The sequence below is a fragment of the Agelaius tricolor genome, unplaced genomic scaffold, assembly GCF_023055355.1.
Source record: "Agelaius tricolor isolate 1412-34295 unplaced genomic scaffold, bAgeTri1.0.p SCAF_11, whole genome shotgun sequence".
Taxonomy (NCBI): domain Eukaryota; kingdom Metazoa; phylum Chordata; class Aves; order Passeriformes; family Icteridae; genus Agelaius; species Agelaius tricolor.
In genome coordinates, this window is record NW_027269271.1 from 16917682 (window position 1) to 16945243 (window position 27562).

Here is a 27562-nt window from a genome sequence, read left to right on the forward strand (position 1 = left end):
AGTATCAGTCTGATTAGGTCTGAGTACTTACTTTCCAGGATTATGTTGGAGCTGTTAATTTTTTTCCCTTTCATCCCCAGTGGCTGAGGGCTATACAATATATAGCTCCTGTAACAGACTGTATTGCAAAATAACCTGATAAATGGAAATTTTTCTTAAGAGAACCTTCTCCCTACAAAACAGCTGTTGTTTTCTTCCTACTTTGAAGAGCTACTTCCACCAGATTCTGCAGGCATGCTGTACTTCACTTGTAGCAGGATAGAAGAAAAAACAGACTGTATTTTAATTTATTTTCTAGGGCTTGTTCTGTGTCCAGGTAGGTTTCAACCAGGTCAAGGTAACTGATATATGTAGATAATACCAATACAATCACGTTATTCTTGAAAGGAAAATGGAAGGATAGGCAGGATAATGGCAATAATGTGCATGTTGAATTAGCTTAGTTATTATGCAGGTTTGGGGTTTTTTTTAATTTGTAGTTATCACTAAGCTTTTCTCTGTGAAGCCTTATGAGATATCTTGGTTTTAGATTTTTTTCTGATTTGCAAGAGAAGTTGATGAGAAGATATGAAATGTTGACATAGTTGTGTCAAAAAGCTGACCCCACAAGAAGTGTTCAGATTATCCAATGATTTATTTATTGCTTTCAGAAAATACATCTGATATCTAATTTTCATTATGCCCTACAAAGCTGCACAGTAATGAAAACCTAAGCTCCCATGGTGTATATTTTGTTGTAATTTTCATATTTTGTTGTAGTTTTCACACTTGTCAGTGTTTGTTTCTTTATTCACATTTTGAGTTGTACAAGATGTGCAACTATTTGGTATGCATAACAGGTAAGTTTGTTTTAAATAAATATTTACTAATAAAAAATTAATTACAACTGTATTAGAGAGCTTGTCCCCTGAGGCACAAAACATGCTTGTTCCCTTGAACACAAATAGATAGATAGATTGATAATCATGAGAAATGAGACATTTCTTGCAAGTGTCCACCCTTCATCCCTCAAATGTCTTCTGCAGTGAGCTGGGTGGCAGTTCACACAGCCTGAGATGGATTTACAGTCCACATGGAATCTGAAAAAGTCAAGGCCTATGGGACTGGCAACCCAAGAACAGCACTTGTTAATGGAAGGCTGTAGAAACTGTGAAATAGAAAATAAGTGTTCATTTGTGGGTGTTAAAATAGCATTTGCCACAAAGCACACTCCTGTGGTTAATCATATGACTATAGGAGTTGTGGGAGTAGAAATAAAGTGTCTGATTAACCAGTTTGTCATAGATGTTGAATTTGAATGGGATTCAGGGCTTTTGTGTGACTTAAGGCAACACAATAAATTGTGGGCTTTAAGTTGCTCCTTCAGAAACATCCTCCAGCTCAGAAGCCCCTGTGCATTTTTATTGCTGATCCAGATGCCACCCAGCTGGCTTTGGGAGACTGTGTCACTTGTGGGAGGAATGGGTCTGGTCAGTCCCCCAGCCCCTCACCATACTCAAGCAGGCCAAGCATGTTTTGTGCATCTCCACTTGCCTCCTCCTGAGGTTTCTAGAAGAGAACACCTGTGTGAATGTGTGCCTGGGCTCTCACTGTGAATCCATGGTGAAGCTGCTTGCAAGCCTGCACCTGTTCAGGTGATTCAGCTGCATTTTGGGACTGACTCCTTAGGAAATGCAAAAATTCTAGCTGACCTGCACTCCCATTCCCCCTGCTTTGCTGGGAGGAGTCTCTGTGGCTTTTAATTGTTCAGATTTGGCTGTCATTTACCTTGAAAGATAAAATATTTACTAATGGCTTATGAAATCTTTGTTCATTTAAAAAATATTCCTGGTCATTGTGACCAGAGCTGAAAGGACACACTGATCCTCTGCTGTATTTGAATAAATACATATATATGCCATATATGCAGGTTTTCATTAGATTGTTAAATGGGCTTTGGTGCACATAGGAGTACAATAGCAAGGGGATATCTGTCCTGGTCTGCTGACTGCAGGGGCAGCTGGAGCCAGTGGTGAGGGAAGGGGAGGAACAGTGTCAGTGTGTGATACTGACTCTGCTAATTGGGCCGCTATCAATTAGATAACAGTTTGGGTCAGGTGCCAGGTCAGCATAACCTGGGCAAAATCAACCTAGTCTATGGCAGGACCAAATATCAGCAGCCAGCTGTGACACAACCTAGGAAATTAAGTAATGTGTTTATTGTAAAATTATTGTAAGTGATCTAGTAAAAACTTATTAGGATAAGTTGAAACTTTTAAACAATTCAGCCAAGGGTTTATGAGATAATCTGTGAGATGCCAAGGTATGACTTGATTTCTGTTATTCCATCTGAAGAGAAAGTATGATTGCAAAAAGGGAAGTGTTTACATTAACTGATAAAAAACTTGAGAATTCAGCAGAATACAGCCACGTGTTCCTGAGCTTCCTTCCATAAAAGTCTCACCATGTCTGCCACAGCCCCATTCGCCTTCGCTATGAGGGGGATCGTACTTGCACTAGTGCTCACCCTTGTAGGTAAGGCTACATATCCCTTCTTCACCTTTCTTTTCCAAATTTTCCTTAAGTTCAGTGGCAGTGATTGGATCTAGATTGAGCATTACTTACCTGGTTTTTCATCTCTTTTTGTAGGTAGTCAGAAGTTTGACATCGGTAAGTAAATTTCCTTCTATAACCTGCTTTCAGTGAATTTGCTGTTATTTCTATTTATTAGAACATGCTTAGAAGTATTGTGAAAATGGCTATTATTTCCCTCAGACCCTGGATTCAGTAGCAGAAAGACCTACTTGTACAGTTATGAAGGCTGGGTGTTGAATGGGCTTCAAGAAAAGAATTTGGCCAAAGCCGGCGTGCGCCTGAGCTGCAAACTAGAGATCAGCGGGCTGTCAGAGAACAGCTACCTCCTCAAGGTACTGCACCTCCTAAATGTGCAACAGTGAGCTAAAATCACAGTTTTAATTGCATCTGGCTGATGTGGGGTGTAGGAAAGCTGCAGGAAACACAACTGGAGGCTTGTCACTGTAGGTATCAGAGAATGAGCTGTAAGCTGCTGTTTCAGAGGGATGAGTCACTTACCTGTGCTGCTTGTGGAAGTTTTGTAGCAGCTGTTCCTCAAGACTTATTGTAAATACAGCTGCTGGGGGTTTGCTAGAAAATGGAAAACTAAAGACATTTAAACCTGCTCTAAAATTTGATTCTAGTCTTAGCACGCATTTTGAACTCCTTGTGGGAAGCCAGGACTTGCGTATGTAAAATCATTGTCATGAAGGCAACTAATAAAAATAGGCTTAAAAAGTGATAAAAGCTAGTGATAAAAAGTGATTCATGATAAAGATAAGATTAAAAAGTGAAAATCATCAAAAAGGAGTATGTAATGTTTAGTGTTTGAATAATGCTGTAAAAGATCTGTACATGTGAAATCATGCCTCTGCTGAAGTCAGCAGTGATAGGACCTGGCTCAATTCAAAATAAATATGCTTCAGGAATGTACTTTTACCCCTTTAATTCAGTTACAAATCGGAGGTTTTTTTGGAATACTGAATTCAGTGACAGCTGTCACCGGTTGTATTGAACCGTAGATCTTTCAAAACTGGGGGCTAGGGATTGCATTTCACACTATGGACTTGGGCCTGAAATTCTTGTAAAGTGTGCACCAGCCTGTGCTCTGAGGCACCTAAGCTGGCAGTAACTTTGCCAAAGTTATTGAAATTGCTTCTTATTGACATTGTATCTCAGTGTTTATAAATATATTGTTCATTGTTAAAATATTTTGGTTGATTTAAATAAGTAACAAATGTGAAGCAAATATAGTAATTTGTTTAGTCCAAAAAAAGTTGTATAGGAATAAGTTAAAATGAAACATTCTAAAACTGCAAATCTTTTTTACATTTAGAATGGTATAAGCTTTTTAAATGCTAAATCTAAAGCAGAATATTATTTTAAGGCTGACAAAAAGGTCGACTTTATTTGATATGTTAACTGCTTCTGTAAGATAAAATAGTACTGTTGAGCAGGCAGGATGTGCACTGATTTTACAATAGTGTAAACACAAGGCAAAAGAATAAACTGCTCTATGATTTTCTAAGGCTACATTTGGAAGAAAAGAGTATCTCACTAGTGGTTATGTTAATTTCTTCCAATGTGTTTGTGTATTTAGTACCAAAGGGATTTTATTCACCTAAGTATCTTGATTTCCTCCCAGATCCGCTCCCCACAACTCGAGGAGTACAATGGCATCTGGCCCAGGGACCCATTCACTCGATCTGCCAAAATCACCCAGATGGTTTCCTCATGCCTTACCCGGCCCTTCAAGTTTGAGTACAGCAGTGGACGGGTTGGAAACATTTATGGCCCAGAAAACTGCCCTGATACTTGCATTAACATAGTGAGAGGAATACTGAACATGATCCAGATAACCATTAAGAAGTCACAGAATGTGTATGAATTGCAAGAGGTGTGTTTCTTTCCATTCTAAAACTGTTTTGCAGAAAGAATGTGTTTTTTTCTCTTTAGCTGGTCTTCCTCTGAATTTCTGTCTATTTGCATCTACTTTTGTGTGTTTGTAGGAAGAAAAAGGTGATTTTCATTCATATAGAAGTAAATGTGTGCATGTGTGATCAACAAATTACCTGGGCTGAATTCTTTCTAAGACATATGTCTAAATCTTAACATGCAGTTCTTTGGAGAAAAAGAATTATTATCCATGAATTTATTTGTTATAGGGCTTCGTAATACAGGTATTTGATCAATATTATTTGCAAATTGTTGATCTTAATTGATTACTTTTTAAGTTTAAACTCTATCCCCTGACCGAGTATAGCTCACATGCCTATTATTTGGTTCAGTAGGAATGATTGTATGTAATAGTAACAGCTTCACTGAGAATCTTCATTAAGTAAAACTTCTCACACAGTGAAATCCTGACATAATTGGGAAGTCTCATTTTCTGTATTCATCTGCCAGGCTGGGATTGGAGGTGTTTGCCATACAAGGTATGTCATCCAGGAAGACAAGAAGAACAGCCGAGTCTCTGTGACCAAAACTGTAGACCAAAATAATTGCCAGGAAAAAGTGGTGAAGAGTCTTGGAATGGCTTACATCTATCCCTGCCCTGTTGACATGACGGTATGTGAGATGTGGAAAGATCTTCCTAATTACAAACATGGCCACTGTGTTCCCATTTATTCACGCTTTGGGTCTCCCTGTCGCCCTACAGAAAGAAAGGATCATCAAGGGGACTGCAGCTTTCTCCTACAAGCTGAAGCAGTCAGACAGTGGTGCCCTGATCACAGAGGCTGTGTCTCAGCAGGTGTATCAGATCTCACCCTTCAGTGAACCCACTGGGGTCGCTGTCACGGAAGCAAAGTAGGTGGGATGTGGGCTTGCTTCACAAAGTGAGAATAATTAGAGGTTCTCTCAGTTCCCTTCACCCCCAACTGAAGTTAAATGAGAATTGAACTCCACAGCAGTTAAATGGAGATGTGTAATCACACCAGAGTTTCCACAGTCCAAAAAGTTCAGCAAACCATTTTCTATTTGTACCCTGGTCAAACTGGCATTACAATTGCATGGAAGAAAAGGAGAAAAGCTGTTTTGTTCACTTGTACCATAAGAATGCTAGTTTACTGGTCTGTTTGTTCTGAAAAGGAGCTAATTTGTAGTGTCAGGAGGAAGATAGTGTATGTAGAAATAGGATCATTCATTACACCAGGTCAGTAGCTCTCATTCAGCAGACAGTGATTTTGCTTCTCCTCGGAAACAATTTCATTGTAGATAATTCCAATACCATTTTGTTCTAGATAGAAGTGTTTATTCATTAGCAAAAAGTTCTCTTTTGATAAGAAAATTTTTTAAAGAGTAAGACAGTTACCATCACAGTATCACTGAACAAACAAACAAAATTGGCACATGGGTGAAGGGAGATAATGCCTTTCTCCTGTGACTCCTGTCTCTTGACAGACAACAACTCACCTTGCTGGAGGTGAAGAGTGAATGGGGGAGCTCCCCAGAGATCTCCATGCAGAGCTATGGAAGCCTCCAATACCAGTTCCCAGCAGTACTGCCACAGATGTCAGTGCAGCTCATCAAGACCAAAAACCCTGAGCAACGGGTATTTTTTTCCAAATTTCTTTCCTAATTAAAAAAAAAACCAAACAAACCTGATCATAAATTCCAAAGACTGTAATTATGCATGCCCTCTGTCTTGTGTTTTGTTACAGATAATTGAAACACTGCAACACATAGTCCTGAATAACCAGCAAGATTTCCATGATGATCTCCCATACCGTTTCCTGGAGCTCGTCCAGCTCTGCAAGCTGACAAGCGCTGACACCCTTGAATCCATCTGGAGACAATGTTCAGACAAACCCCGCTACAGGTATTTCATTGTACCAACCTGTAAGAAATTCTTCTGGTTTTGTGACAACTGGGAGCTAAGATGAAGGATTTTTAAAATCTGTTTGCAGGCGATGGCTGCTGAGTGCAGTCTCTGCGGCGGGCACCCCAGAATCTCTCAAATTCATTAAGAGCAGAATCCGCAGTGATGACCTCAGCTACCTTCAGGCTCTTCTGAGTGTTCCCTTTGCTCTCCATTTCACAAAAGCTGATGAGCACACTGTTCCAATAGCAGCAGTGAGTAAAGCCATGTGAATCTTTCCTGTCTCACAATGAACGGAATGATAATCAGCAACCTGTGATTAAGTACTTTAGAGGCTGGATTCTCCTCTTGTGTACACTAATTTTGTGGAAACATTGACCTGTGATTTTTTTTTTGGCATAGCATTTATTATAGGATAGTTCCATGTCTTCATTTCTCTATATTGATGTAAAGCCCTTTTCTTATAAGAGCTTCTGGGAATAATTCCCATTTTAGTTTTCTGGGATCACATGGCATGCCCTCTACAGACAAAACTTTGTCCCTTTAATCTCTTCTGAAACAAACGATGATTAGGGTGTTATGTCATTTGAGCAGCTCTTTCAATTACAAACTAGTCCATGAAGTGGAAAATGCTGCAGGAAAAGTATTAGTGCCAACATCAAATATGTTGACACGATAATGAATCACTAATTCTGAGCAGGATTTTTGCCATCTCTAGCCAATATTCTTAAACAGAAAAAGCAGAAATGATGTGAAAATGCATCATAAATATAATTGAGTTGCACATTTTCCTAGAGGTATTCCGTTTATACATTGATGTTTATCCATAATCTTAATGTTTTCAGTGTTCAGTTGATGAAAATCAAAATGTAGCTATGTAAGCTTATATGTGTATAAACTAGTGGGGAATTAAGCTTCTAACTAAAGCTTCCAAATATAATGTCTACAACCTACTTTTATTTGTTTAGATAAGAATAGTAATCATTCTGAAATTGATCCCTTCAAATAAGATCTGATGATTTTCCTGCTCTGAAAGCTTTGTGAAGCACTGTATTAAATGACAAATTATTTTTTTTTCTTTTTCATAGGACTTAGTGACAAGTTCTCGAATCCAGAAAAATCCCTGGCTTCAACAACTTGCCAGCTTGGGATACAGTTCTGTGGTGAATAGATACTGTTCTCAGACCTCAGCTTGTCCTAAAGAAGCTCTCCAGGTAGCTTTTTGCCAAGCTTTTTTTTTAATGGCTTAGTAATGTTCATTACATTAGCTTTATTCTTTTAATATCCAGTATAAAAAGGGTGACTGGAAATATAAATACACATTTTGTAGGTTTGCTTCAGAACAAAGGCATCAAATAATTTTGTCAATGTAATCATTTGCTTCATCATTGAAAATATGGTTTTCACATTGCAAGGATAAAATCCTGAGAGAAACCACCATTGAGTGATTTTTATCAAACTAGTTATTGTGGTAGGCTTTTCAGTGGGTAAGGGGGACACTGTGGACAGTCTTTAGATTAGAGTGAGAAGACTGAGCTGTGCTTTGTTTGCAGCCCATCCATGACCTGGCAGACGAAGCAATCAGCAGGGGCCGTGAGGACAAAATGAAATTGGCTCTGAAGTGCATTGGCAACATGGGAGAACCAGCCAGCATCAAGCGCATTCTCAAGTTCCTCCCCATCTTTTCATCCAGTGCTTCTGATATCCCCATCCACATTCAGATTGATGCCATAATGGCCTTGAGAAAAATTGCTTGGAAGGACTGCAAAACAGTATGTAGGATCCGGTAGATTTTCTTAACTTAGTGAATTAGAATATGTACCATAAGTGTAATGGTTTTAATGGTATCGTGTGTGGATTCAGTTTTTTCAAAAAAAGATTATTTTAAAGAACAATATTACACAGTTACATTTAGCTGATGTTTTCTGCTAATATGTAATGATAATTAGTCAGTAGGAATCTTCCAGCAGTGTTGCTTTTATCATCTGTTGTAACCAACTAAGTCCTCTGCTAGTTATAGGTAGTGGACACTTAGCCACCAAAAAGTCAGACATATAATTTTAATTGCCTCTGTAATAAGGAGGAGACACACTTTCTCTTAAACTCCTGGGCCAAATGTCAGCATTGCTCTGCCTCTTTTAGACCCTTCCCTTGAGGCTGGGTGAGTCACCACTGACCCCACACTGAGGTTGGTGTCACAGAAAGTGTAGGGAAAACGTTCAGGTGGTTTAGGTATGGGACCTATATGAGAAACCATTCACTCAGACTGTCTTTGGTGAACTGCTGAACCCTTTTAAAACTGGTCTAAAATAGTGAAGTATGCTCACTGAGTCAGTGGAGTTACTTCAAACAATGAATCTGTCTTATTATCTACATTTTTTTCTTCCAAAGATGTTCACTGATATTTGAATATCAGTAACACACAAAGCAATGCTGATGCCTTTTGGATTGTTGTGGCTTGATCGATGGACACTTATTTCCATTTCAGTGGTTTCATGGGGCTGTTCCACCATGGCCCCTTCAGTTATATTAGTAAAGTTATGTGGAACCCTGCAGTAAAAAAGATCAGGCAACTTTTCTGCAGGGCTAATGATCCCCTCTCCCGTATTTTCTGTGGGTTAGGTGTGGATCCAGTTTGCAAAATGGTTTCAGTTATTGGTAATTCCAGACCCTGTTTTGTCTGTGCAGGTGCAGGGATATCTCATCCAGATCCTCGCTGATGAGTCGCTTTCCCCCGAAGTGCGGATGATGGCTTGTGCTGTTATCTTTGAAACAAGGCCTGCCCTTCCCTTGATAACAACCATTGCCAACGTGGCCATGAAGGAGAGCAATTTGCAAGTGGCCAGTTTTGTGTATTCCCACATGAAGGCTTTGTCCAAGAGCAGGTTGCCATACACGTACAACATGTGAGTAGAGACCAGAACAAAGCAGGTGCTCTTCAGCAAATTATGATCTTCTGCATGTGCTGACAACTGAGGTCAGTTTATTTACTGACAGGATGCAGCTTGTTTCTGGACACTATTATCTTTCTCATTTTGTTTAGATCTTCAGCTTGCAATATTGCCCTTAAGCTGCTGGCCCCCAAATTGGACAGGCTGAGCTATCGCTACAGCAAGGTCATACGTGTTGGTGGTTACTTTGGTGAGTAAATGTTTCAGTGATCAGGAAACTTTCACTTCAGAAATCCATTCCTAAAATATTAAGTCCTTTGGAGAAAAATGGCATTCTTTATTTCAGTGAGAAATTAAATGTGAGACTCGTGTGTTTAGAGTGGCCATTTAATAATTTCTGCCTAAACAGTTAGAGTTTATGTAATGATATATCTTAAAGTTGGTAGTGTTATCTTGAATGATAAACAGAATGGTTAGAAAAAAGATGTATCTTGTTTTCTTCTGCCATAGATAACTATAAAATTGGTGCTGCTGGAGATGTCCTTGTTATGAACAGCCCAGGAACGATGTTCCCGTCAGCAATAATTTCCAAACTGATGGCATATTCTGCAGGGTCGGTGGCTGATTTAGTGGAGGTAAATATATACCTCAATCAATAATAAATAAAATTAAAATTAAAACTGCTCACAAAGTTACTTCTCTAAGCATGTTTCAGACTGCTCCTTCTCGTGCTGTTTTGGTAGGCTGGTGTCCGTGTGGAAGGCCTCACAGATGTCATCATGAAACGAAATATCCCATTTGCTGAATATTCCACATACAAAAAGATAAAGGAGATTGGAAAAGCTGTAGGTATTTTCAGTAATACAACATGTAGGTTATGTGAAGGGGCATTGGTGATGCTTCTCACTCTAGCTAAGCCTTGTGTCAGGAGGTTAAAGGAGTCAGCTCAAGTATGTCTGTGAATGAGAGATGTGCAGTGGGGACTGCAGGGGACGTTTGCCATGGCTGCAATAGCTTCTGCCAGTTTTTGCTCTGGCTCTGCCTCCTCTCCACCTCAGAGATGGCTGCAGGAGGAGCACAGGAGGGAAGGGAGTAGCAGGCATTGCAGCACACTATGTCACATGCCTGGCAGCATTCCTACTCCCTCCCTTCATCTACCTCACCTAGTTTACAAGAATACGCCTTTGTCTTCAAGAGAAAAATTATTTTTTGCAGGGCTTTCAAACTGGGTTTAGTGGTACTAATGGCTCAGACTCTGTGTATAAATGTTATTGTATTGGGATACCAAACTTTTGTGGGCCTCTCAATGGTGGAAGAAAGTGTGAATTAGTGCCATCATGCTATTTACAATTGGAAATCTTACAAAGGAAAAGGGCAGCTTGGTCAGTGACAGGTTTAGGTATGGGTGATTTAGGATTAATTATCATTTATGAAGTGTTCCATTAAGAAACTTTGCTTGTCTCTTTATCTGTTCCCCAGCTGCTGGGATGGAAGGAGCTGCCAACAGAAACCCCCTTGATATCAGCCTACTTTAAACTCTTTGGCCAAGAGCTGGCCTACATCAACATCAACAAGGAAGTGCTACAGCAGGCGGTGAAGGTACCAGGGTCCCCCGCTCTCTTTGCGATGCTGGCCAGCGTTCCAGCTCCCCATGCCCACGTGCTGGCTCCCTGTTTTCCCGCAGGCAGTGCTGGAGCCTGCAGCCAGGAGCACGCTGCTGAGGAGAGTGGCAGCCCAGCTGCGCGCGGGCACCGCGGCGCAATGGACGCAGCCGCTGTGGCTGGGAGAGCTGCGCTACATCGTCCCCACCGCCACCGGGCTGCCCCTGGAGTACAGCTCCTACAGCACGGCCCTGGCCAGGGCTGCTGCCAGCGGTGAGCTCTGAGCGGGGCATGGGAGGGACGGGGCCTGGGCGAGGCTGGAGAAAGGAGTGGAGAGCCAGGAGGTTAGAAAAAGAGCTGGTTTTGGGATTGGAGAGTGGGGCAGTGAAGATGTTTGAAGAGAAGCTGGATGCTCTGGTTTGTGCATTGTCTTTGAATGGATTGAAGACAGAAGAGGTGAGATGAGAACCTGGGAAATCAGAGAGAGAGAGAGGCCACAACATTCAAAGCCAAAAAACCACAAGAGCTGCCTGGGGAGCTGATGCAGACATGGGTAGAAGGGGGTGGTTCCTGAGAGGTGCACACACAAGCTAAGGAGGATTCAATGTTGATTTTAAAAGAGAAGAAAATAGAAAACAATCAAAAGTGCACTGTTAGTAGCATTAAGAAGGAGGAAGAGAAGAGGGCTTGTGAAAAGAGACTGGAGCTCTCTTTTAAAAGAACAAATATGCAAGTGCTAATCCTCATCAAGAAGTTAATTCAGTGATCACACTGTGAGCTGTGCAGCAGACTTAAATTAGGCAAGACTGACTCTAATATCTGCTGACACCATGTAAGGAATGAAGGGTGATGAACATGTGCTTGTGCTCTCCCACATACCCACTCTTTGCTGGTTTTTGGCTTGTTAGTTTTCTTTAGTAACTTTGCAGATCTGCCCCTTCTCTGTGTCTTCTGTGTGTTTTTATTATTTTTTTCAATAACAACCTTGTAGCCATGTTTGGGAGGTATGGATTGGATGGATGGGCTGCAAAATGAACGAAGGTTGTCTGGACTGCTGGTCTCCAAGGGTAGTCAACAGCTGAAAATATAATTGGTGACTTGTTACAAGAAACCTTCCTCTGCCATTGGCACTTGTTAATTGTCTTCTTTTAAAATTCAAACTTGGTAAAAGAAGGCACCCTCAGGATTTCTGTGTCGATATTAACACTGAGCTGGTGGGAGCAGCTGCTGCTCTGAGGGGGTCAGGCTGCCACTGACAGTCAGCTTAACAGGCTGGAGAGGATGGCCTGAAAGAAGTGGGGTGAAATTTGACCAAGGCAATGCAAAGTCCTTCACCTGGAGTGGAGTAACCCAAGTGTATAGGCTGGGCATCACCGAGACAGAGAGCAGTTATGCAGTAAGGGCAGGACAACCTGGTACAACCTGGCAGTGTGCTCATGTGGTGATAAAGGCCAGCTGTGTCATGGGCTGGAGAAGCAAGAGCAGAGCCAGTGTGACAATGATTTCCTTCTCTATTTAGCACATTTGAAGCTGTATCTGGAGTAGAATGTCCAGTTTTGGTTCCACAGTACAAGATGCTCACACTTGATGTGAGGAAAGATTGGAGATCAGAGGTTGTTTAGCCTTGTTCTCTGTATTTGCTCTGTCTTCTGACTCCCCATGTTTCTGAAATTTTAATGTTACACTAATTATCAAATTTTCAATTTGGGTCAGCTCTTCATTTCCTTAGTATATTTTTTATTTCCATTTTCAATATGTTGCATCTGAGCCTTTGCCTACATAACAAGCTTCCTCTGCATTTTCAGTATTCTTCAGAATCATGAAAGGTCTCATGTACCCCAAAGTCTGTCTTGTTTTCCAGCCGTATTTCCTGTACTAACAAAAACACTACCTCCTACTAGAAACTGCTTATGTTCGACTCCTTTCTTTCATTTTTACAATGTTTACATATTGTTCTTGCATTTGCAGTTGATGGAAAGATATCTCCCCCTTTAACTGGAGATTTTAGACCTTCACAGTTGCTCGAATCCACGGTGCAGATTCGTTCTGACATAAACCCCAGGTATGGCAGGTTTCTGGGGCTTTCCATGTCAAGGAGGTTTTTAAGGGAAGAACCACGTGGGTGAAAAGAGCACCTTCCTTACACCTGACTGCTGCACTCTGTTTCAGCTTATACATACAGAAATTTGCAACAATGGGTGTCAACACAGAATACTTCCAACAAGCTGTGGAAATTCAAGGCAAGGTCCTGACAAAAGTGCCAATTAAGTTTGATGCCAAGATAGACATGAAGCTGAAAAATATTAAGATTGAAACAAATCCATGCCATGAGGAAACTGAGCTAGTGGTTGGAAGGTACAGTAGCATTACTTCAGAATATTTTGTGTTGCTGAAGCCTGACAAAGTTCACTATTAACTGACCTCCCACAGAGGTCTCTAGAGAGGCAGAGTGGCTCTTCAGTGTGTAGCAGAACCTTTGGGATAAAGCACAAAGAAGACAAATACAGTAGCTAAAAATCAGAAGAGATCTGAATTATTCAGCAGTGTAATTTTTATATTAAGTTGTTTATTGTTTTGTGTTAATATTTTTTATTATTTTATTGTCTTTTAAGGATTTTGATTTATGTGCTTGAAGGAATATTTTTGATGTTTTGGAAATTCTGTTGAAATTTATCCAGACTTTGAAAACTTCCTGCAATATAAGAAAATTATATTTGTCATGAACTCTTTTTGTTTTAAATAGTGTTTATATTTCTAAATTCATATATAATCTCTGTGTTCAAAAATCTTACTTCTGTGCTGTCACATGATACTTACAAGGATGTATTAATCCAAAGACAAGGGGTTGGAATAATTCACTGGTTTTTGCATATATCTCAACAGACATAAGGCTTTTGCTGTATCAAGAAATTTAGGGGAGCTAGGTGTTGAAAAGAGAACTGCAATTCTCCCAGGAGATGCTTCATCAAATATTGTGGAAGAACCTTTCAAACCATCAGACAGAGCTTCCAGTGAAGATTTCACAAAGGTAACCTATTTTTTTGGCTTATCCAGTACTATTCACTCTCTCTGCACTGGATGTCTGTAGTTTCACCCTTGCCTGTGACACACTCCCAGTGGCACTCACATCCTCATCTCTAACGCAGCCGGAAGCTGACAGCGCCTCAAGGAAACGTGCCTATGGCTCTCTAGAGGATCTTGGCCCCGTCACGGGCAGGAAAGCTCATAAACGAGATGTTTGTGTCAAGCTGCATCACCTTGGCTGTCAGCTCTGCTTTGCCAGAAGGTCACGAGATGCCAGCTTCCTGAAAAACACCTATTTGCACAGACTCATCGGAGAGCACGAAGCTAAAATAGTCTTGATCCCAGGTAAAATACTGAGCATCTTGGGCTTGTCAGTGCTATTTGAAGCAGTCTAACTCTCTAACGTGTGCAATTGGTGTGTAGTTGAAACAGATGCTGATATTGACAAAATTCAGCTGGAGATTCAGGCAGGATCCAGAGCAGCTTCCAAAATAATTAATGAAGTAAACGCCGAGTCGGAGGAAGAGGGTGAATCATCTCTGTATGGGGACATCCAAGCTAAACTGAAGAAGATTCTAGGCATTGACAATGTGTTCAAGGCAAGTGACTGAGTACGGCAGTGGGGAACATTTTCCCCTAAATAAGGGCAAGAATTAGAAGTACAGTGTGGGAAACTGGCATGGCAAAGAAAGGCTGGGGCTGTTTTGGAAGGTGCCAGTGCCCCAGGCTGAGGTATTGCTCCTGTGGGGTGCATCCAGCAAGGTGGGCTGGGCTGGGCTGGGTTTCAGCTGGATGGAGTGGATCTGAGGGAATTCTGCATCTTCTGCTGTGAGTGAGGCAGGGAGGTGGTTTTTCCTTGAAAAGCCGGTGTGAGAACCCAGCTTTCTCTGACACCCACAGAAGTTTTACTTTGTAAAAACAGGACCAGATGTATTCTCTCTTTTGCACCTCTTGGACTGTGTTTGCAGATTGCAAATAAAACACGACACCAGAAGAAGCGACCTCCAAAGAAAGAAAACACTGTGCTTACAGAGCTTGGGGCAGACCCTGACACAAAACATCCCTCCAGCTCATCTTCTGCCTCCTCAGCTGTCTCCTCTTCCTCATCATCTGCTGTTTCTCCTCGTCGTAAAGAGGCTGGTGATGAAGATGAGAATAATCAAGAAGAGCAAGCAAGAAACAAAGATGCAAGCAGCAAGAGCAGCAGTGGCAGAAGTAACAGCAAGAGTAGCAGTAGCAGCAGTGAGAGAAGTAGCAAGAGCAGTAGCAGTGGCAAGAGCAGCAGCAGCAGCAGTGGCAAAAGCAGCAAGAGTAGCAGTAGCAGCAGTGGTAAAAGCAGCAAGAGTAGCAGTAGCAGCAGCAAGAGTAGCAGTAGCAGCAGCAGCAGCAGTGACAGAAGTAGCAAGAGTAGTAGCAGCAGCAGCAGGAGCAGCAAGAGCAGCAGTAGTAGCAGCAGCAGCAGTAGCAAGAGCAGTAGCAGCAGTAGTAGCAGCAAGAGCAGTAGCAGCAGCAGCAGTGACAGAAGTAGCAAGAGCAGCAGCAGCAGTAGAAGCAGCAGCAGCAGTAGTAGCAGCAGCAAAAGCAGCAGCAGCAGTAGTAGTAGTAGCAGCAGCAGGAAGTCATCAAGTCATCACAGCCATGGGCATCACTCGAGGCATGTGAATGGCAGCAGCAGCAGCAGTGAGTCACTGAGCCACCACAGCCATGAACATCATTCAGGACATCTGGATAGCAGCAGCAGCAGCAGTGCATATTCCAAAATATGGGTAATTTTGTCAGTAAATCAACTGATGCTACTAATCATGCTCCTGATGGTGGCTGGCTTTGCATGACAAGTCAGGACATTAGGAGCTGCTCAGTAGATTTCAGCAACATAAAATTGAAAAATTTATTCTACAAACACACCTGCAATCATTGGCACATATGTCTACTTCAGCTCAAAAGTTTTCACAAGTTTGTCAAAAATTTTGTTACTGTCAGGAAATGGGGTTTTTGACAATTTGCTGTCCATAAACATTGCATATTTCTGTCTTAATTTTGCGGTAGAAACATTAATGCTCTATATAAATTACTTCATCTTGCATTATGTTCTTGTGACTAAGCATACAGCACTATGTATGAATGATAATCAGTAAATTTCTTATTTAATTTCTTAGATTTTCATATAATTGCAGCATTTCTTTTCCTCTGAAACTTCTAATTTTCTTGTTTTTGTCATTTTCAAAGGAAGCTCATGAGATTTATCAGTACCGCTTTAAATCAGCACACAAACAAGAAGAGGTGAGTTTTTCTTTCCTCACTAAAAGAACTATGGAATCTGTCAAGAGTCAAATGGATATTTTAATGGCAACTTGTTATCTTTGTTGATGAAAATTACAGTACTGATAACATTAGAACTGTGGTGGTTCTTCTGAGATCGGTAAAGACAGAGAGCCGTATTCCCTTTTGTGCTGCGCACATGAAGCCACTTGTGGCTCTGCAAAGGAGCTACAAGGCCTCTTCCAAAGCACTAAAACAGATTGGAGCTGCACACCTTGAAGGAACCATCAGAAGCTTGATTCATTTGATTGACTTTGATCACCTGTTTTCTTGGGTTGGAATCACTGCACATACATGAGGGTAGTGATGTGGACAAATGTAGGAGGATACCTTATTTTATAGTATTTTGGTTGAGCAGATTCTTACTAGGACATGAGCCAGCCAGAGCAGTGTACTTGGCACTAGTGCTCCTCAAAAAGTAACATTTGAGCAATGTGTGTCCACTCAGATGCTCCTTTCCATTCAGTTGGTCCATTCAGCTCATCAGGCCTGTGCAGAATTTCTGGTCTTTCATATTGAAGTGAGAAGCTGATTAAATCTGACTTGCTTTGGTCTATTGTTTTTTCATACAGGGAATTCTCATCTCTTCATGGTCCTTATGGACTGTGAAGAGTCAAATATGTTGGGGGAAACAAAATTTTTCAGAGTTAGATCCTACATAGCAAGCAGGACAAAGCCAAGTGCCATGAGAGAGAGTATTGTTCAGGACTGCCTCGTGCAATTTCTTCATGCATGCTTTAAAGTTACCCTCTTGAGCCTGTTGTGGTTTGATTTTTTTGGGTTTTTTGGGGTTCTTTTGCAGTTCCCAAAAGGAAAACTCCCAGAAGACCAAACTGACAGCTCACATTCCTCTGCCAGATCCAGTCATGCCACATCTCGAGCGTCATGGGTTAGTTGCATCATTTTTAGGGGGTTTTGAGAGCTTGGAATAATGTCAGAGTGGCTGTGCACTGACAGTAATTGTATACAGTAATAACTACAATAATCATGGGAAGGGAGAAATGCCAACCTCTTGAGTCTCAGGTATCAGTCAAGACGTGCACCATAGCTCCCACATGCACTTTCCTCAGCAGTGAGGATCCTTCTTAACTTGCATCACAACCCTTCCCTCATGGAAATCCCACCCAACAGATGCCTGCAGAGACTCATTTTGTGACCTCTGCAACCTGGAGGGAGATTGAGGTGCTGCAGTGCCATGTGAGGACATTGGTGGTAGCAGAAGGCATGTTCCAGAGGGGGCATGGAGCACCTGGGCTCCTCACCACCAGCAGATGGGTGCAGGCTTGAGAATGATGGAGTGAAGATACTGAAGGTCATGATGCACTTAAGGCTGTTCTCCAAGGGAAGGGGTTCTGGATGTTGGAGAATATGTCCTGGATTATATTCTGTGCTGAGTTGCTGTGCAAACACAAAACCTGACTGCTCCACAGAACTCACAGCCCAAGTATGAGCAGAAAGCCAGCACAGGACCCAGACAGATAAACAAGAGGAGATGAGTGGGGGATGTTTCTGCTGTGGGAATGAGTGATGCATACCACTGACAACTGATGTTCAAACTGAACCACTTGCTTTCATTCACAGGCTGGATACTAACAATGAAGCCCAAATCGTACAGTCATTACTGTGTTTTAATTATATGACTATTTCCATGGTATCAGCTGTAGCTCAGGAAATGGCACAAATTTTGGCTCCTAAAAACACTAAAGCCATCTGGCATGCAGAGGCACGTGCACATTAAAGACATATGCATGAGGTTTTATAGGCATGTATATATGTGTGATACATATGCTGGTATATATTTGTGGTTCAGTTATTTTTTCATTTATCCATCTAGATCTTGCATCTAAAATGTTCCATGGTAACTCATCTATAATTATATGTTTTGCATGCCTTCTCCCCCTTCCTCTTAGCCCAAGTTTTTGGGAGATGTTCAAACCCCAGTGTTAGCAGTTTTCCTGCATGGCATCCGTGATGATAAGAAGATAGGAGGCCTCCAGCTCGTGGTATATGCTGATATTGACTCCATTAAGCCTCGGGTGCAGGTATTTGTGTCCAACCTCACAGATTCAAGCAAGTGGAAGCTCTGTGCTGATGCTTCAGTCCACAATGCTCACAAGGCAAAGGTAAGGGTCAAAACTGGTTTGTACAGCTCTGTATGCATCACAGGAATGCTCCAGGCACTAAAAAATGAACCATTGTCCCTCCATCACAGGCCTACCTGAAATGGGGACGGAATTGCCAGGACTACAAGGTTTCATCTGAGCTGGTAACTGGGCAGTTTGCTGCCCACCCTGCTGTACAAGTGAAACTGGAGTGGCCTAAAGTTCCTTCCAGTATCAGATCCGTAGCAGAATGGTGAGAATTGAATCTTCAGTGACACTTGTTAACAATGCTGGTCAACTGGGAAAAATCAGCATCTGCACACAAGGTTCTAGTGGCTTAAGTACTGGCTGATACTTTATTCTCTGATCTGTGCAAGTACTGCCTTTGGACAAAAAAGCTGAGAGGGATTACATCTTATTTTAATGTACAGTAACTCTTGATATTTGTCATAACTGCTGAAAACTGAGGAACAGATCCTTCCTTTCACTGAACACTTGAACAGCAGAGCAGAGAGTGGGTGTGAGGACATTACCAGGGATCCTGCAGACTATTATGCTGCTTACACACTGGTGTGATACAATCTAGCTGGGATGTGTACAGCCTTTTTTTTCTCCATCTCACTAAATCTTTCTGATTTGAACTTTTGAAGGTTTTACAAGTTTGTCCCTGGGGCTGCATTTATGCTGGGGTTCTCTGAAAAAGCAGAGAAGAATCCTTCTCGACAAGCCAGGCTGATCGTGGCTCTAACTTCTCCAAGGACTTGTGATGTTGTTATCAAGCTTCCTGATGTAATTATGAAATATTTTTATCACTCTTCTATCTTATTCCTAGTAGAAAAGTGTGACTGTTTAATTACAGTGGGTTAGTTCTGAGAAAGAAAAATTAAGTCAGTTTGGGTGCAAATGATGAAAATTACTTTTATATATTTCTGTCATTGCAATATTTCATAAAGGCATGTCTATATAGTGATTCTTTTCATGGAGAGAGATGTGGGTACTCATGATGACATGAGTTTCCATCTGTAGTACCTCCATAAGTGTTCACCTCATCACCTTTGAAAGGGAGTAATTCATTCTCTCCCAAACAATACCTGAATGACTTCTCTCACACCATGAAAGAAAACTGAACAAAAGCAAAAACCTCATGCACAATGAGTCAGATGAGTTATGTTCACATAAAGACTTTGCAATGAAAGTAGAAGAAATAGGAAAAAATTTTGTGCTAGCTGTTTGCTGGCACAGATACATTTTGATGTGCTTTTGAATTCCTTTTCAGGTTACCCTCTATGAAAAAGCCATGAGGCTTCCCCTGTCCCTCCCTGTAGGGCCAAGGACATCAACGTCAGAGCTGCAGCCTCCCAGCTGGAATGTCTTTGCTAAAGCCCCTTCTGCAGTGCTCGAGAATTTGAAAGGTCAGATCTAATTGGGTTCAGAAGCATGACAACTTCAGTCTCACAATTTATTTGGACACCTTGTAAATTTTTCTGGCATTGTTTATCTGAGTTATTAGGAAATGTTCTGTAATAATGTGAGGATGGTTCAACTGAGAGAAAATACTGTGCATGTAGAACAGAAATCATCAGCATTTCAGGGATCAAGATACCAATTATTTGAATTGATAAAATTTTAAATTTCTGACAATTTTTTTGTTATATAGAAGAACACATTTTATATGCCTTTTTTAAGATTTTATGGGTGCTTACTAGCCAAAAGTCCCTCTGAACCATATGAAAATATCACATAATGAAACAAATATAAAGCTAAAATAATATGGCACTAGAAACAAACCACACAACTTAGTGGCTTTCTCTCATGGAAAACAAAAAAACTCACTGGGTTTTTTTTGGTTTTTTTTTTTGTTTGTTTGTTTGTTTTTTTAAACCAGCTCAATGCTCAGTTTCCTACAACAAGGTCTCAACTTTTAATGAAGTTCGGTTTAACTACACAATGCCAGCAGACTGCTACCACATCTTGGCTCAGGATTGCAGCTCTGACCTGAAGTTCCTGGTGATGATGAAGAATGCAGAAGAAGCTGTGAGCCTGAAAGTAATCAACATCAAGCTTGGCAATCAGTAAGTAACTTCTGCCACATCCTGGGAGCATGAGGGACCTCATTGCCCACATTTAGCGTGAGAGGAGCTCCAATCTGAGCTTTCCTGCAATGGCCAGCAGCCCGTGGGGCTTCAGCACTCCTCTTATTTATTTTCCATGCATATTGAACATGATGCTGGTTCTCTTATCCTGCATCTTAGGTGACAAGAGTACTCCTGATGTAATTTAAGCATTTGAAATGAGCTTGTGCTCTGAGCAGTGGTATCTAGTGAGCAGGAAGTTGTCCCTGTCACTATGAGTGTGTGAAGGTGGCACAGGCAGGGTGTGAGCTCTCTTGTCCTTGCAGTGAGGTCGATATGCGCCCTGCCGACGGACGCGTGAAGCTGCTGGTGGACGGGGCTGAGAGCCCAGCAAACGTGTCCTTGACATCTGCTGGTGAGTGATGCAGCACATGCTGCTCCATTTTCACTTGTGTTTTGGGAGAAAGGAGGAAAGAGAAGGAATCTGTGAAGGAGATTTGATCAGTTTGTATTCAATCCGTGTTTCTTTGGTTTTAAGGTAATATGTAATATGTACTTTACTCACTTGCAGAGGGACACTTAAAAAGATTGATTAGAGTGTGAAGATCTTGAAGTAGCCTAAATAAGCAAGACATAATTAGCATGAAGATCCCACCTTTTTGTACATCATTGCAAGTCCTGTTGTAGTTCTAAATTTGAGAAGGGTTTTGGCTATGCTATCAAATTTTGCTTGATTAAAAAAGTAGAGCTTTTCTAAAATCCACTACACGTGACTTGTATATTGATGTTTTTCCTGATTTGATTTGTAGGTATAAATTTGGCTTGCATTCTACCAGGGATAGGTATAGAGAGCTGGTGAAACAGTCTGCTTGATTCTCTCTTCTCAGGAATAGTTTGTTTCTGTGAAAAGTACAGGAAGACCTTGTTTTATCCTGTGCTGTGTAGTCAGGGGCTGTATACAGTGTGGGTATTCTGACTGAAGAGCTGCAATATATGAATTGGGCTAAATCTTGCTGAAATTGGGTTAGCATGTACCAGTGCTGAGCTCTGTCCTGTTTGTTATGTACTTGGGAAGTGATAGTTGTGCTAGAAATGGCTCCAGTGGCAGTCATGGTGTTCCTCATATTTCCATATTCCAATGCAGTGCACTCAGACCCTTGTTGATCTGCACAACTACAGAGATACTATAGACAGCTCAGTAATAATTTATAGACATAAATGTGGTTATGTTAATAACCTAAAAAAAATTAATAAGTCTGTGACCATTAACATTCTCTTCCATCCTTTTGCAAGCACCCATTTTCTATATATGCCCATTTCTACATTGCTTTCTTCTATATTTGTGTTTCTTGAATAGGGTAATTGAGGAATTTTGAAGAAAAGAACATTTTAGAAGCTTGACAGTTGTTTTTTTCTCTCCTAAAGAAGCTAAGTTTGGTCTGGTTTTGTTTTGTTTTGTTTTTTTTCCTTCTAGGTGCTTCTCTGTGGATCCATAGTGAAAATCAAGGGCTTGTACTCCTTGCCCCAGCCTATGGCATTGATAAACTGTACTTTGATGGATACACATTCAGGGTATCATTCTTCCTCTTCATAAGATTGAGTGTTGAGAATTTCCATAGAATTCCCTTAAATCTGTGTGTATGAGGGCAAGGGTGTACAGTGGCAAAGGCAAGTGCGTGCAGGGCACAAAAAACCCCAAGGGAAGATGATGCTACAGGATTGCACAGTCCTGCTCTTTATTTCTGGGTGTGAGAAATGAGAATCTTTGATCAACAAAAGTGTTCTGTTCTTGCAGTACAGATGTGTGTTGGGAAGTGGGTCTGTGAGCGTACACATGCTGAGTCAGCAGTGCCTTTGCAAGAAAAATGAGTTTTCAGCTCCTGACACTGTTCTTACAGCTGTATAATTCTTCAAAACAGCAAAAATGCAGCCATTCTTGTTAGATAAATGAGTGGTTTAGAGTCTGCACTGGAATTAACCTGAAGCTGGAACGTAAGGGGTTGGTAAACTGTTTCATGTCTGTCTCTTGTACTATCAAAACAACCACCAGAAAAAAGCTTCAGCATATTAATAATAGTCTAGAGCATGAATAACTTAACATCCTAGACTGGCACAGTAGGTTATAAAGACTGTATCAGTTATAGATTCTGCAGCCTCACAGGAGTTTGGCATCTGACTGTCAGACCCTTTTGAATTCTTATCAGAGATTTTAAATATTTGTGCATTAACTTACACTGGAAGGGACCTGCATAGCAAAAATGTGCTCCAAAGGTATTACTTTTTTTGTAAACTTGAAATACTTGCTTATTTTTCCTCCAAGATCCAAGTTGCTTTATGGATGGCAGGGAAAATGTGTGGACTGTGTGGAAAATACGATGCAGAATGTGAACAGGAATATCGGATGCCCAACGGATACATAGCTAAAGATGCAGTGAGCTTTGGGCATTCTTGGATTTTGGAAGAAAGGCCTTGTAGAGGAGGTATGCAAGCTCTAATAAATTTAATATAATATTACTGCTATTGTTCAGGAAATGTGGAATCTGTTCAGAAAATTAAAAATCCATATATATTTTGGAAATAAAAAGCATATTAGAAGATTCATTATTAAGTTATATGTTAAGTTTTAAAATTACTTGCAAGTTGAGAAAGAAATAAGAAATCACAGGTTAAACAAGCCAAAATATACAACTTAGTTGTAGTTCAAAAAATAAGATGAATCAAAATCTTTATTTCAGTTTTGAAGTATTTTAGATGAGGATCAGAAAGAGGATAAGCTTCACACACAATGCTTTTATTTAAGCACAACCCCATTTTCTGGACATCAATTTTCAGCAATTAGTCCATCAAAAATCTGATAGGGATTAGTAGTTATTACCAGGGCTGACCACCTGGTTTTTGAACCAGTGCAACCTATCAAACAAAGCATTCATGTTTTGTATGTACAAAGTAGATGAGCAGTCCAGGGACTTAATTACATGGTTGAAATTAAAAAGCTGCATTTTAAGTCTTTCAGTAGATTAGGATCTTATGGTGTGCAGCTCTCAGCTGAGGTTATGATGCAGCATCACACCACAGTGCTTGAGGAGAGCAGGCAGGTTGCATCTGCAGAGACTTGTCCTGTGGGAAGGACATCCTCAGTCCCTGGAGATGGCTTCTACATGTCTAACTCAGCATTAGCTGTTACTCTTCCATGTTTTTGTCACAAATTCTGGACAACAAACTTGCTTTAGATGGATATGGAGTCCACATGCACATCCACAATAATATTCCTATGGCTGGTGGTGACCACATTCTGTTTCCATTTAACATATGGTGGAAGCTGCTGGAATTTGAAGACATAAAATTTATATCGAGGAATAAATTGTGGTCTGTTTAGCTTCTCACTTGTAACTGCTTGTCCTGGGAATCCAAAATGAGATCAATATTACTTGTTGGCAGCAATGACTGTTGCTCTCTCTCAGACCAGTTCTGTGTCTGGATGACATTGGTAATAATGCAATTCTTTAGTGATTAATTTTATTTGGTCAGAAGTCTCCCCTTTAGTCCCACTGCTGAACATTCAACATTTTAAAATGTGGTTTGACAGCTATTCAGTCAGCCAGTTTACCTTGAAAAATGTTTATTAGAAAGTACAATGTTTCTATATCCTGACCTAGAAGCAGACCAGTTGCATTTGAAATTAGCTTTCCAGGGCTCCATATCCAACAAGCTGATTTGAAAGACCTATCAGCCAGTAAAACTGCTTCATTCGTGATCAAAGCACAGTTGTCACAGAGGGAAGTTTGCAGACGGGCAGCGCTGGCAGATGGGCCCTTCTGGGGGGGTGCGGAGCTGTGTCACGTTGTCACCAAGCTGTCCCCCTGCCCGTTGCAGCCTGCAAGCTGCGGCACGCCTTTGTGAAGCTGGAGAGGGCGGTGCAGCTGGCCGGGGTCGAGTCCCGCTGCTACTCCACGGAGCCCGTGCTGCGCTGCAACAAGGGCTGCTCCCCCAGCAGGACGGCCCCGGTCACCGTGGGCTTCCACTGTGTCCCTGCGGGTAAGGCAACGCGCATCCCACCGGGGAGGAGCTGAGCTAAAGTAGCGATAGGTTGTGACTTAGTTATTCCACTTGAAAAACACGGATGCAGCATGGCCATCGGAAGGCATGGACTTACTGCCCTATTGACTGAAGCCCTTTCCCTGTCCTACTGATAGGCAAATATTCCTTCAGCGAGGGAGATGGTTCTCTATTGGACATTTAATTGTTTTCTTTGTACTGGGATTTAAAGGCTAAACTGAATTCTCCTTCGTGGTGCTTAGGGCTAGCAAAGTAAAGGCAGGACAGCAGCACAGTCAGTGCTGTGATTGAGCTGAAAAGCTGTGTACTGCAGCCTGTGCAGACTGAGCCATAGAGGAACAGCACCCCAAAACAGGGATCCTTGCCTTGCATTTTTTATATATCACTGCCTTTGGGTGTGATCCTACTCCACTGTGCTGATTTAGGTACTAGAAGGGCAGGTGTGGACAGGATTGTACTAGAAGGGCAGGTGTGCACACAGGTCCAGTGATATAGGAGGATTTATTTTCTATACATGTATTGTAGATTATAAGACATTAGATAAAATAGATATAGATTATACAGAGCATAGAGTTGTATCTGTTTTCCAAGTTTTTTTCCTTAAAGATTGTAATACCCTTTCCTAAATGTATCATTAACAAAATTCTTCATGGAAGTAGTAGCTTTCAAGGTAGAATTGACTTATTAATGAAGTGGATTTCCTGGAACATCTCTGTGTGACTTGTGACTTCATATTCAAATATGAATATGTAAATCAGTGAGGAACAGCCAAGCCTGCTGTAATTAATAACTAGTGCATGGTAAATGCTGTAGCTTGCAGAACTACTTGTGAAGTAAACTGTTTAATTTTCATTCTTGTTCCCCATCAGATTCAGCCACCAGCCTGACAGACAAGCAGATGAAGTTTGACCAGAAGTCAGAGGATATGAAGGACACTGTTGATGCACACATAGCATGTACTTGTGAGGATGAAAACTGCACATGAAGCTGTACTGTGCAGCATAGGAGAAAACAGAAATACTTTCATGTTTTTATTGTGTAGTGTAAAAAAACTTGTCTTAAGGAATAATAGATACTAAATTTAAGTACTTAAGGATCTTGTATGGGGACTCTTCCCAAGTAATTTAAAGTATTAAACTTTATTATTGTAGAAACTGTTATGATTGCCCATAAATATCTGATTTCATAATAAATCCATGCATGGAAAAAATTGTGAAGGTTTCCTTATTCACTGGTGGTGGAAAGAGGTCTACATTAGGTTATCCTTATCCCCCTTTTCATAGACTTCTTGAGTTCTGTGCACTGGGGCTCTGTTCAGGGTCACACTGGGAATTGGATTGGGTAGCTGTGGTACTGCTACTCCTGCTTGTTCCCCCAGTGCTTCCTTCCCTGGTGCTGGGATCCTGTGCACCTGCAGCAGGGCCTGATCACCTCGGTGTGATGCTGCACCCTCTGCAGCTGTGGTGCTTGGCCAGAGCTCTGGGATGGGCCAGGGCTGCTGCAGGGAGCAGCAGGCTCAGGGAATAAACCTGAATCTCTGTCCCTGGGCAAGGCTGCTCTGAGGGAGCCAAGAACAAGTTAAGTTTCTGGTGCACCACATGCAGAAGCTATGGTGAATTGGTGTCTTGGAGCAGGACAGGGTGGGGCACACCAAGAATCATGTAGCACAGCACCTGCCAAAGGCTCTGAAGCTGAGCCAGACCTCTGGGGGAGATGCCCCAACCTCTGTGCCCAGCAAGAGTCGTGGCTGCAGCCACCCTCGGGTCTGTGTGGGCATGGTCAGGATGAGCTCATCTGCCCTGAGCAGTGCAGCCCAAAGGATTCCAGCAGACCTGGAGGGTGTTTTCTGCTTGCCTTAAGGCTCTGTTTGCAGGCTGAGTATGCACACTGGGTGAATGGGATTTTGAAAACACTTGAGAACGTTCTGTAAAAATTGTGTTGTTTTGCTCTCCCCAGCAGCTTTTGCACCTACAATGGATGCACATACCTGAGTTTTCTTGTTTGGATATCAGTTTTACAGTTCAGAAAGGTAAAGTCCTTAGTACCAAAAGAAATCTGTGTGCAAGGTCTAAATATACCATTCTATGCAGTTTAGATGCTGCCATGGTAACCTACACTGCAGAATGCTGGGGAGCTGGCAGCAGCAGTAAAGCCATGAGCTGGTGGTTTGCTGCTTGCCTGGAACTCACACAGGGCAGTGATGGAAAGCACAGACTTTTCAGGTAACCTCAGGCTGAATCCAGCAGAATCCAGGGCTTTATGTGGCCCCTGTGGGCAATGCTGGCACAAACTTCCAGCTCCAGTTGGGGCAGCCCATGGGGCTCTTCCCAACGTGCCAAGGCTGGAGCGGAGTTTTGGGGGAATTGTTTTCCAGCAGCCTCAGCATCCAGGTGTGCTGAACCCCAGCAGCACTGCCCTGGCAGGAGAGCCTGGGTGGGCATCACCCAGGGCAACCAGAGCCTCTGTGGGACTGCAGGCCAGGTGGGTGTAGGCGTCCATCTCATGAGGGCCCATGGAGAGCACTCAGGCAGCCTCTGCTCCTCTCTCCACTGCCACAGCTCAAGGGAAATGGGCTCAGCCAAACTGTTTGTCACCCTCACAATTTTCTTAGTTTGGGGTTTTTTTTTTCCTCTCTTCTTTTTAATTCAGGTCATATCCTTCTGAGTAATACTAGTGTAAAATGGCTGTTAAAATATGGGGGCAAAGACTGGGAATTGAAATTGTTCTTGAGGTACTGAAGAAGTGACCTAGAAAAGGAGAGGTTTCAGTTTCATAGAGAAGTCACTAGAGACAAAGCCCTTGCCAGCCGGTTTAGGGGACCCTTGAAGCAGAAGAACAGATGTCCCTGTGGTAGCAGCATGGCTGGGATGACCAGGGATGCAGCATCTGCTGCCCAAAGGGAGGGATGGAGTGGGATGGGGACAAGATTCTGCAGTGCTGGTGATTTTGAGGACACCCTGCCCTTGCAGCTGGGTGCAGCCTGTACAGCTGCCAGTGAGGACCCTTATTTTGAGGAATGTTGTTTGATCTTTATTTTGAGAAGTCACTGTTATAGTGTGATGTTTCAGTGATATAGTGCTATAATTTTGAGAATACAAATGTTGTTGCATTTAATATCTCCATC

At 41.8% G+C, this 27562-nt stretch overlaps 1 protein-coding gene across 1 annotated transcript; it reads left to right on the top strand.

The window, feature by feature from the left end:
• Positions 1–1875: 1875 nt before the first annotated feature.
• On the top strand, positions 1876–25642 carry LOC139594376 (vitellogenin-2-like). The gene is made up of 35 exons (XM_071436386.1): positions 1876–2514; positions 2629–2649; positions 2755–2906; positions 4199–4450; positions 4960–5121; positions 5213–5361; positions 5956–6106; positions 6216–6373; positions 6462–6627; positions 7462–7587; positions 7927–8145; positions 9062–9279; positions 9417–9514; positions 9775–9899; positions 10008–10109; positions 10744–10863; positions 10949–11138; positions 12834–12927; positions 13035–13220; positions 13749–13893; positions 14012–14234; positions 14313–14488; positions 14858–15655; positions 16116–16169; positions 17011–17097; positions 18119–18331; positions 18421–18563; positions 18961–19099; positions 19587–19722; positions 20196–20382; positions 20709–20797; positions 21857–21954; positions 22703–22862; positions 24256–24417; positions 25308–25642. The coding sequence occupies exons 1-35, from the start codon at positions 2445–2447 to the stop codon at positions 25421–25423; spliced, it is 5685 nt and encodes a 1894-aa protein (XP_071292487.1). The 5' UTR covers positions 1876–2444; the 3' UTR covers positions 25424–25642.
• The last annotated feature ends 1920 nt before the right edge of the window (positions 25643–27562 follow it).